Source organism: Castanea sativa, chromosome 2 (assembly GCF_040712315.1).
Source record: "Castanea sativa cultivar Marrone di Chiusa Pesio chromosome 2, ASM4071231v1".
Taxonomy (NCBI): Eukaryota; Viridiplantae; Streptophyta; class Magnoliopsida; order Fagales; family Fagaceae; genus Castanea; species Castanea sativa.
In genome coordinates this window covers 49,887,409-49,899,833 of record NC_134014.1, presented here as the reverse complement: position 1 = coordinate 49,899,833, position 12,425 = coordinate 49,887,409, and the positions used below count along the sequence as shown (strand labels likewise).

At 30.7% G+C, this 12,425-nt stretch overlaps 1 protein-coding gene across 1 annotated transcript; it reads left to right on the top strand.

The window, feature by feature from the left end:
* The first annotated feature begins 7,408 nt into the window (after positions 1 to 7,408).
* LOC142625799 (peroxidase 17-like) lies at positions 7,409 to 11,683 on the top strand. Its single transcript, XM_075799523.1, has 3 exons — positions 7,409 to 7,661; positions 7,812 to 8,003; positions 10,922 to 11,683. The coding sequence occupies exons 1-3, from the start codon at positions 7,467 to 7,469 to the stop codon at positions 11,528 to 11,530; spliced, it is 996 nt and encodes a 331-aa protein (XP_075655638.1). The 5' UTR covers positions 7,409 to 7,466; the 3' UTR covers positions 11,531 to 11,683.
* The last annotated feature ends 742 nt before the right edge of the window (positions 11,684 to 12,425 follow it).

The following is a 12,425-nucleotide window of genomic DNA, read 5'->3' as shown; positions in this document are numbered from 1 at the left end:
ATGCGCGTTGCGTCTAGACTCCAAAAGGCCTATGCGCATAAGTGCACTTGATTGCTTTTATCAACATTCCCGATACCTTGCAAAATGTGGGAACTTTATGCACTAGGTACTAGCTTAAATTAAATACTCCATATATGTATTTGAAATATAGAAGATTTATTGAAACTAGCAAGTGACATCTTATAATCTTTGTGAGCTTATAGGAACAAAGTTGACTAGGTCCAATTGTGTTTCTTATGGTTCCAATCCTTTGTTTTAAATAGAGATCAGACTGACCGATTCAACAAGTTGAAACGTGTACCAATTCTCGTTTATAACCCGGTTCTACCTTGAATGGTTTGTCAGTTAAACTGGAATGAACCATATTGAACTGGCTAGTGAACTTGTCTACTTTTATCAAATCGATCATATTTTTTTAAATTATAGAAATTCTCTCTCTCTCTCTCTCTCTCTCTCTCTCTCCATAATCACTATTGTTTGGCTACCTTTTCCTTCCACCTCGATGCTGACATCATTGACTACCATTGCCCAATAAATTTTTTTTTTTTTTTTTTGTTTCTATCTCTCCTTGTCATTTTTTTCAATAAGCCTAGTTTGGTTGCTAGGAAAATGAAGCAAAGTAAGCTCCATTTTGTGGGATTTATGGGTTGTGTTGATTTGGTCTCTTTCAAAACCACCAAAATCTTTTCTTTCTAACACCTATATTGCAATTAGGCTTATTTGTTTTTCTCTCATTTTTTGTTTTCTTTTGTATGTCTTTTTTCCCCCAAACAGTATGAAACATTGAAAAATAGAAGATTTATTGAAACTAGCAAGTGACATTTCATAATCTTTGTGAGCTTATAGGAACAAAGTTGACTAGATCCAATTTTGGTTCTTATGGTTTCAATCTGTTGTTTTAAATAGAAATCAGACTGACCAATTCAACAAGTTGAAATGTATATCAATTCTCGTTTATAGCCCGGTTCTCCCTTGAATGTTTTGTCAGTTAAACTGGAATGAATCAAATTGAACTGGCTAGTGAACTTGTCCACTTTTATCAAATCATTCATATTTTTTTAAAATTATAGAAACTCTCTCTCTCTCTCTCTCATTTCCCTGTTCATAATCACTACCGTTTGGCTACCTTTTCCTTCCACCTTAATGCTGACATCACTGACTACCATTGCCCAATATTTTTTTTGTTTCTATCTCTCCCTATCATTTTTTTTTTCAATAAGCCTAGTTTGGTTGCTGGGAAAATGAAGCAAAATAAGCTCCATTTTGTGGGATTTATGGGTTATGTTGATTTGGTCTCTTTCAAAACCCCCAAAATCTTCTCTTTCTAACACCTATGTTGCAATTTAGGCTTATTTATTTTTCTCTCATTTTCTGTTTTCTTATGGTTCCAATCCTTTGTTTTAAATAGAGATTAGATTGACCGATTCAACAAGTTGAAATGTGTACCAATTCTCGTTTATAGCCTGGTTCTCCCTTGAATGTTTTGTCAGTTAAATAGGAATGAACCATATCGAACTGGCTAGCGAACTTGTCCACTTTTATCAAATCGATTATATTTTTTTAAATTATAGAAATTCTCTCTCTCTCTCTCTCTCTCTCTCTCTCTCTCTCTTCATAATCACTATCGTTTGGCTACATTTTCCTTCCACCTTGATGCTGACATCATTGATTACCACTTCCCAATATTTTTTTTGTTTCTATCTCTCCTTATCATTTTTTTCAATAAGCCTAGTTTGGTTGCTAGGAAAATGAAGCAAAGTAAGCTCCATTTTGTGGGATTTATGGGTTGTGTTGATTTGGTCTCTTTCAAAACCACCAAAATCTTTTCTTTCTAACACCTATGTTGCAATATAGGCTTATTTATTTTTCTTTGATTTTCTATTTTCTTTTGTATGTCTTTTTTTCCCCAAACAGTATGAAATATTGAAAAATAGAAGATTTATTGAAATTAGCAAGTGACATTTTTTAATCTTTGTGAGCTTATAGGCACAAAGTTGACTAGGTCTAATTGTGTTTCTTATGGTTCCAATTTGTTGTTTTAAATAGAGATCAGACTCTCCGATTCAACAAGTTGAAATGTGTACCAATTCTCGTTTATAGCCTAGTTCTCCCTTGAATGTTTTGTCAATTAGACTGGAATGAACCAGATTGAATTGGCTAGTGAACTTGTCCACTTTTATCATATCGATCATATTGTTTTAAAATTATAGAAATTCTCTCTCTCTCTCTCTCTCTCTCTCTCTCTCTCTCACAATTTTCCCTGTTCATAATCATTACTGTTTGGCTACATTTACCTTCCACCTCGATGCTAACATCACTGACCACCGTTGCCCAATAATTTTTTTGTTTCTATCTCTCCCTGTCATTTTTTTCAATAAGCCTAGTTTGGTTGCTAAGAAAATGAAGCAAAGTAAGCTCTATTTTGTGGGATGTATGGGTTGTGTTGATCTGATCTCTTTCAAAACCACCAAAATCTTCTCTTTCTAACACCTACATTGCAATTTAGGTTTATTTATTTATTTTCTCATTTTCTAGTTTTCTTTTGTATGTCTTTTTTTCCCCCAAATAGTATGAAACATTGACGTGCCATGCTGACAACCTCCTGTCTTGTGATGTTTCCAATTTCATTTTCTAACTTTAAGAACTCATGGAACCTTGGGAATTCATACATCAGACTGATGATAGGCATTAAAAAATTTGAGAAACAAGGGATAATTATTTTAAGTGATTCAAATCGGACAATAGCATTATGGACAGCTTGCCCATATTGTACATATTCTACACTGGCCCCCTCCTATCAGGACAAATCTGAAAACCAATAAAATTGCAAGAAAGTGAGAGTAAGTGGAGAATCCTTGGGACCAGAAGTTCTTTGTTGTATACTAGTCTCTTATCAACAATACTAGTTAGGGCAGCACGTGCAAGGCACGTGTTTGCCATGAATCAAAAGTACTGTAGTAATTAAGGTCAATTCTAGATTTTATTTGTATTACAAAACAAAGATATGAATAATTTGATTTTTAAAGTATATAGAGATTTAAATTAATCAAAAGAGACATTAATTATAAGAATTTTGATAATTATGTCGTAAAAAGTTAATCTCATTCGTTTAAGAATTTTGATCAACCACAAAGTTAGGGTGCTTAACATATAAATATTTATTTAACTATAATAGTTTTTTAGTATCTACTTACTAAAGACAATATATCTATTCTCTAAAAATTTCTAAGAATGATAACAAATATCATCATCTTCCAACAATAAACAACTGAGTTTTGCTAAGAAATTAAAAAAAAAAAAAAAAGATAACAAAAGGCTTGTGTCATCGAATATCATCATTCTAACTTTCTAAGAATTTTTATCATTTAAAACTCAAAATATGTAAAGAAAATTTTCAGGATGTTAAAATTTTGCAGGAGTAATTTAGACATTACACAATAAAATATTTTTAGAATCATAAGTTTTCATTAGGGTTTAACTGAGAGAATAACAATATGACATATTTGCTCTTTTCCAAAATATTAAGGGAAAAATTGATTGATTTTAAAATTTAAGGAAGAATTGTAAACTACCCCAAACATAAAGGATGAAAAATGTTTTTTCCCTAAGTTTTTTTTTTTTTTTTGGTTTTTGTGTGCAAAACTATGTGTTTTTACTTAAAATAGTGTGTAAAGAAAAAAAATACAAAAAATCAACCCAAGAAAATTGTATGTGGAATAGTGAATTTTGGCTCAACAAAGTTGATTAAACCAACAAAAAATTCTAAAACACAATAGAATGACACACCATTTTCATAATACCTTTATAATTTTGTTATATTTTATTTTAACTTGTAAAGAATTGATAGTTTAGCAGTTTTGAAAATATTGTGACAATATCAAAATGTCTTGACATTTTTCAGACAAAAAAATGTTATGTCCATGATATTTTCACAATAAATTATAAGTAGTAGATTACTACAAGTTGTTATTGGTGAGCAAAAAAACAGTTTCATTGGTAAGTTTAAATTAGAACCAATAACAATTTACCATATTTGATTTGTTATGAAAGTGTGGTGAAATTTATTGAGGACAAACCAAAAATATATATATAATTACTACAACTTTATGTATTCACAAAAAAAAAAAAAAAGGCCAGCAAAACAATGAAAGTTAAACAAACCATAACTACTGTAACTTTTCTCATTCAGTCTTTTTAAATAACACACACACACACATATATATATATATATATATATAGAAATATACATTGCACTTGCAATATATTTATATTGTAAACACATAAAAATTGGTAAATGTTGTACACATTTGCAAAATTTGTATAATTTTTTTTGCAAGTGTATATAATATTTGCTACTTTTTGTGTGTATACAATGTAAGCTTATATTACAAGTAGAAACTAAACCTATAAAGATCCTTTAAAAGAAAAAAAAAACCAAGTTGGTAAAGTTAAAGGAAAAAAAAAAAAAAGGAGAAAAAGGCAAGTTACTAAACCAAAAATAGTGTTCATAACATTATTCATGAGCTTATTTACTCTTTATATATAGAAAAAAAGAGCACAAATCGATGGCAAAAGAAAGAAAAAAGAAAAAAAAAAAAGATGAACAGTACATTTTAAATAAACCAAAAATACTGTAGTTTTTTCACATTCACCCAACAAGTGTTACAATATTTTCACAAAACATTCATTTTTTGTTGTAGTTGGTCACAGTTTCATATTTTATTATTTTATTTTGACTTATAAGAATTTGACACTTCAATAATTATGAAATTTGTTGTGTTAGTATTACAATATATATACGAGTTCTTATAAATATTTAAAAGAAAAAAAATACAAATGGAAGACAAAAAAAAAAAGCACAAATCGATGATTGAAAAAAAACAGTACATATTGAACAAACCAAAAATCCCATATTAAAAGAAAAAAAAAGTACCATAATTTTTACAAATTTAACTAACAAGTGTCAAAATATTTTTACAAAATATTTATTTTCAATTGTGATTGGTCACAGTTTCATATTTTATTTTTTTATTTTAACTTATAAAAAATTGACACCTCAATAATTGTGAAAATATTCTAAAATTGGTTGGCTCAGAATATACCAAATGAAAAAAAAAGTACAAACAGAAGGCTTAAAAAAACTGTAGTTACTGTAGCTACCTTGCCTCGGTACTGTAGCAAAAGTACACACAGAAGACTTAATAAAAAAGCTGTAGCTACTGTAGCTACATTGCCGCTTGGTACTGTAGCTACTGTAGCTACAGTTCCTCTTGAACTGCAGCTACAGTACGCTTGGTACTGTAGCTACGGTTTAAAACCTAAAAAAAAAAAGAGAAAAAGAAAGAAAAAGTGACCGACTAAACTCTTTTTATATAGTTTATAGATAATTGCTCTCAGTGAAATTGAATAAAATCAATTAAGTCACTTCTTAATTGATAACAGAATATAAACTTGGAAAAAACAACTCCCATTGTAATAGCAAAGAGAAACAACAAAGACAAGAAGCGTACTCTTTTTTTTTTTTTAGATATCGTCCATACTTTTATTTTTTTAAGACTTGCTTACATTTTTCAATTTTTAATTAGTGCTAAAATTCTATTAAACAATGGACAGCATGGAAGAGCCATATTTTTTCCATTTTGAAATCCCAGAAATAATGAATCACTTTTATAACTAGGAGAAGGAGAACACAGAAATCATAATTTCAAATTATAAGTAGAAGACAAAGTGAGAAAAGTGGAGGACAGAAGAGAAAGGAAAAAGGAGAGGAGAAAGCTCATATAGAAACAGTATAAAGCTTGTGATAGCATTTTATTTGCTCAAATAATAAGATGAGAAGGACAACAGCAGAAGCAGCAATAACAACAACGAAGCAACCATCAGACTACCTTATCAATAAACAATGGCCATAAATCTAGTCAGACCAATTTTTGCAGGATTGAAAGTTTATATCAAAAAACTTAATCATGTAAAACTCAACGTGAACAGTTTCTCGAAGCCCAACTTAGTTTTAATTTCAATTTGTTCCAATAAAATTGTGATGTTTTCCACGGATCCTTATCAACTAACTGCCATCGAGCACTTGTATTTATTTCCACAATTGCAGCCTATCTAAAGCTAATACTCACTCTCTGTCACCCTCCTGCTTATCATATTGTTTTTCACTACAACTCCTTCAACACCTTAATTTTCACTCCAACAGCTTGAATTAAATCACTCTAAGTAATGTATCCAAAATTATGGGAATAAAGGAGGCACAATTATAACTTTGCCTCTTTCAGTTTCTGCCCTCGCAGCTGGGGATGATAATTTTCCTTAACGTAGTTCTCTGTTTTTAAACGTAAATTATCATGAGATTATAAAATATAGCAGAATTTTATTCTTATTTTCACAAATGGTATGTCATACTGAACAGTTTCTATAGATGTAAAAAAAAAAATTCTAAGCACATACATGGAGAAGAGCAAATGAATTCATGAAGAATTGGTACTTTTTTTTCTTTTGGTTAAATTGATGCACACATTCATTTCTTTGTTTATACTTTATAGACATAGATGTTGATGATACAAAGACGCACACAAACGAGAAATAAAATAATTGGAATCAAATCTAATTCTACACATGCAATTAATTCAAACACTTATACTGAAAAATGTCATCACACAGAGCATGAATAACTTCTCAAGAATTTGGTTCTTCCTCAGCTGCATGCGGGAAAAATTTGAATGCCAAGCAAGATTCTCAGGGTTCCAAGGCAATTGTCTAATAGCGTCTTCTTCGCCATCAGTGACCTTAATAAAAGGCAACCTTGGCGAAGAAGACGCTATTAGACAATTGAATTAAGCTAAACAGTGTCACAATAACAGCCAACCGTGGCAGCAAACATTAATACATAAAAGTAGGGCATCACCGTAGCATGTGACAATTTTCTTTTTTCGGTATTTGGCAATTTCAGCCAACCGTGGCAGCAAATATTAATACATAAAAGTAGGCATCACCGTAGCATGTGACAATTTTCTTTTTTTGGTATTTGGCAATTTCAGCCAACCGTGGCAGCAAACATTAATACATAAAAGTAGGGCATCACCGTAGCATTTGACAATTTTCTTTTTTTGGTATTTGGCAATTTTTGGTACATGGTGTGCCAAATACAAAAAATAAAAAATAAATAAAATAAATAAATTATGAATTGGTATGCCCGAAGCCAAGAATATCTGTGACTTCCTATCTAAAATTGGACTCCATTAATCCACTAGCCAAAAAAGGAATGGGCTCAGCCATCTTGCTGATAAAATAATGAGGGAGATTTATCTTTAAAAAAGTAAATAAAAAGGAAGAGGAGATCGGATAATACAACGAAGTGGAGGGACCCATAAACTATATATAAATGAATTAAAGCTATGTAAATGCCCGTCAAATTAACCAAGTTGGACCATTCTACAGACCCACCTATTACTGCACAAATTATGTCTTCTTTCTTCCAGCTCTTTCTCTTACACATAACCATGGCCGCAGCAGCCCAACTCCGGCCAGATTTTTACTTGCAAACATGTCCAAATGCCGAATTCATCGCCCGAGACGTCATGATCAAAGCCTTGATTAGAGAACCCCGGAGCGTCGCCTCCGTCATGCGCCTTCAGTTCCACGATTGCCTTGTTAATGTAACTTACAAAACTTTTGACACTATTCATGTTTCCTATTTGTTAATTTCATTTATTTTCCTTTTAAGGATGTCAATATTTCTTCATATATTGACTTGTGAAATCCAGATATGTATGCTAACAATTAGTTCAATATTGATTTATTAATAGGGTTGTGATGCTTCTGTGTTGCTGGATGATACACCAACTGTTCCTGGAGAAAAACAAGCCCTTTCCAATATAAATTCATTAAGATCCTTCGAAGTCATCGATGAAATCAAGGAGTCTTTAGAGGAGGTTTGTCCAGGACTTGTTTCATGCGCAGATATTATAATCATGGCCGCAAGAGATGCTGTTGCACTGGTATATATTCTTCAAACTTGCTTCTAAGCTTTTTTCTTTAAATATGTATTAGAATATGAACTTGTATATGGTAATATAATTGAGGATCTTTAGGCTTTAGCCACTGAGTTTGTCGCTGAACTCACGGCCATATAGGGCCTCTTTGTCAAAACTTTTATCAACTAGGTACCCATGCTGGCCTTATAATATTCACCCATATCGTTTAGCCCTATCCGAAAGACGACACAATAAGAATAAGAACAGTCTAAAGGTGAATGTACTTTATATTATTTTAGCTTGATGACGGGGCACACAAGTCGTTGTGTCACGTGTGTGATGAACCGATAATAAGTGTGTTTTTTTCTTTTTTTTGGGGAACTGATGATGAGTTAAAAGAAGAGCATACTATGAATTTTATGTGTGTGTATATATATATATATATATATATATATTTTTTTTTTTTACAAACATGTATCATTAATTATATAAAAAATAATAATTTATTAAAGTCAAAATTAAATAAGGGTCTGATTAATGTGTGCCTTAAGGGCACACATTAAACCATCTATTTGTGGTAAAATTTTTTCAAAAATTGAAAAAATTGTCAATACTTTTTCAACTCCCGAGAAATTTTTGTTCAAAAATGGATACTTATTGTATGCTCCACACATTAACAAAATCCATTAAATAATTTATCAAAAGTTTTGTAACTTAAAATGTTGGCACCTTATGAAATTAGGGTGTTTTTAATGCAAATACGAAGACTTTTATGGTCTGTTTGGATTGAGGGAGGGGAATAGAGTAGAATAGAGTAAATTTAACACAAAATTAACTTATTTTTAGCCAACTCTCCTCTACTCCTTCTTCTTTCTCTCTCCGTCCAAACAGGCCATTAGAGTTTAAATATTTTCTTATAACTAACAAATTAAAATAAATAAATATATTATAAAAATGTTATTTAAATATTTATTTATTATATTATTAAAGTGTCACTAATCAAATTTATTATCTCCAACAAACCCTAGTCTTTCCTTTATAGTAGTATAAATAATTTTTGCAGTTTATTTAGAAAGTGTCAATTTTGAATGACGTAAAACCCTCATATGTGCAAAAGGTCATCCGCTGCACTTGATTAAAGCCTATTTGCTAGGTTGGACTAATTTTGGTACCAAATAAAAAGTAAATAATTTAAAGGCAAAGATGCCATTCCTTTTGCAAAAGTATCGAAATAGAATGTGATTGTATAATATTATATAAATATTTATTTATTTATTATATTATTAAAGTGTCACAAATCAAATTCATTATCTCCAATCAAAACCTAATCTTTCCTTTATAGTAGTACAAATAGTTTTTGAAATTTATCTAGAAAATGTCAATTTTAAAACGCATGAAAACTTCAATAAGATATGTGTAAAAAGGTTATACACAATACTTGATTAAGCCAATTTGTTGGAAAAAACATAGTTTGTATCGTATACAAAACATACGTAGCTGAAAATCAACAGATCTACTTCATTCGCAATAGATAACATGTACTATGTAAATTTCAAAATTTAAGAACAAGATAGCGTACCTTAATGTGGTGTTAAAAACCAAATATTAGAAGTACTCGGAAACACTTTTAATTTATGTCCAAGAAGTGTGGTCTCTCAATCAGTTTACATGTATGTGTTCAAGGGAGAATAAGATAGTGACTTACACTCACATACATACCATTTCATTTCAAACAAAATCCTGTATATTTCTCTCCTTATATTTAACTGATTATCTAATTGGATTAGTCTTTTAAGTCATTCCAATTGGGCTTTAGTATGTGGCTTGGAGTGAGACCAAAAGGGAATAAATAAAACTCTAGTTCCAATGGGCATTGAGTTTATCTGTCAACTCTTGACAAGTCCAAAGTTACCATTGATTATATTTAATACCACTACATAAATATAATTATACTCTAGGCCTTATTAATAAATTATATCTCAAGACTTTATTATATATTCAACCACTTCATTAAAATATTTGTAGTAATACAAAGTTATGAATGTTCACTGCCACTTTGAAAATTATTACATCTTAATCCTTGAGTACCCGATTTAATCCTTTAAGTTATTCATTATATATTTATGAGATCCAATTTCATAAATATATACTTTAGTAACTTCTTACTAAAATAGTTAGGCCTAACATTCTAAATAAGCAAACCTATTAAACTTATCTTAAGGGAATATTTTATATCTTCGTTAAGAGATTATGAATTCTATCTTGAGAATATATGTTCAATCAACATTAAATATGGCTGCTCAACATATTGAGATTTTGATCGAGACTTTAGATATCGCTTCTGATATATTAAAGCAATTTATACTTCATTATCAGGTTCATTATTCTCTCAGGATTGAGAGTTTATGTAAATAAAAGTCATAAGATTTATTATTCATTTGACAGTTATTAGTAGAATAATAAATCTCATAGCGGTCTAGTTCACTTCAATATGTTTTAACTCTTAAAACATGTCAACTAGAAGTCTCCACTTCCATGATCAAGACAAATCATCTTAGTTGATATGTTATAATCTTCGCAGATGAAATGCTCAATTTCATCACTGACTACGAACTAAAATTCTGAATTTACAAAGAATTTTTGATTTATATCTTCTGTATACTAAATCACATACTATGCATTTTATGGACTATATGATAATGTCTAAATATTCATGTTATCATTATTTTAGATAATAACAAAACAACTTTATTAATCATACATAATATCATACATAGCACCATACAATAGAATTTAAAGGGAATATATCCTAACACTATTTGCTACGTTGGACTAATTTTGGCACCGAATAAAAAGTAAATAATTTAAAGGCAAAGATGCCATTCCTTTTGCAAAAATTCCTAAATGGTATGTGATAGCATAATTATGTTGCCTTAAACCAGACTGGAGGACCTGATTGGAAGGTGAAGCTGGGAAGATTGGACAGCTTATCTCCCTGGCTAGAAGAATCAAATGAAATCATGCCAAGCCCAAGATCCAATGCAAGTTACCTCATCGACCTCTTTAACAAATTCAATCTCTCTGTCGAAGACCTTGTAGCTCTCTCTGGGACTCACTCTATTGGCCAAGCACGTTGTTTTTCCATCATGTTTCGACTTTATAACCAATCTGGGACTGGCCGACCTGACCCTGCCATTGAACCAGAGTATAGAGCAAAGCTAAACAAGCTCTGCCCCACTAATGTAGACCAAAATGTCACAGGAGACCTTGATGCAACGCCCCGTGTGTTTGATAATCAATACTTCAAGGACTTGGTTGCAGGGAGAGGGTTTCTCAATTCTGATCAAACACTTTACACATTCACGCATACTAGAAGCTTTGTGAAGTTGTTTAGCAAAGACCAAAGTGTGTTTTTCAAAGCCGTTGTGAATGGAATGCTAAAGTTGGGTGACTTGCAAAATAACCAACCAGGGGAGATAAGAAGTAATTGCAGGGTAGTTAATAACCGAGGCATCAAGAGTTTGACTTTGGGGGGTTATCAGAGGTCATAGTCTGATTATTGAAGACAATAACCATAGAAGATATTATAGAAGATATTTTAAGTGAGAGGTTACTTGTCTATCTTTGTAATATTGTGGATAGTTTTGGTTGCAATATATTGGAAACAATTGAATATAATTTACAGGTTCAAGTTGTTCATTGAAGGGTTTTTTGCTCTTCTTAATTCTCTTTTTATCCCTTACCTTCTTTTTAATTTTTGTAAAACTTTATTATAGGGCTTGATTTACTAACATTAACACTTGAGTGTGGTAGCAAAATTAACATTTGAGTGACTACTATTTTATTTATGTTACAATAAACCTAATGTTTGCTATAAGGTTTTATATATTTGAACGTGGTTGTAATTAATATTAATTTAGTTACTCTATAAATATATGATATTCCTATTTAGATTAATGAGACCTAGAGCCAATTTATATTTTAAATACAAAGATAAAAACCTTTAAAATGTTATTTTATTTTTAGAACCCTTTGAAAGATAAAAACCTTGAAAGTTTCACTTCGAGAGAAATTATTATGTACTCCCGGAGTACTATAAATGCGTACTTCTTTCTCTCACACGAATGGTAGGTCTTACTAATTAAATTCATAATAGAATCCACTATTTATGTGAGAGAGAATAATACATATTTATGATATTCCGAAAGTACACAATAATTTTTCTCATTTTCAGATTTAAAGTAAACGTGATATTTAGGCTTGGTTTGGATATAGCTAAACGCGTTTAGCTTTTTTTTTTTGCCGCGTTTCAAACAAAATGGACTGCGCGTACTGTGTGCATACTATTCATGCACTTTTTAGCAATTTTTTTTATTAAAAATAGTCTCGTAATACTATTCACACATTTAAAAATTATTTTATTACAATATTTTTAATTTTTAATTT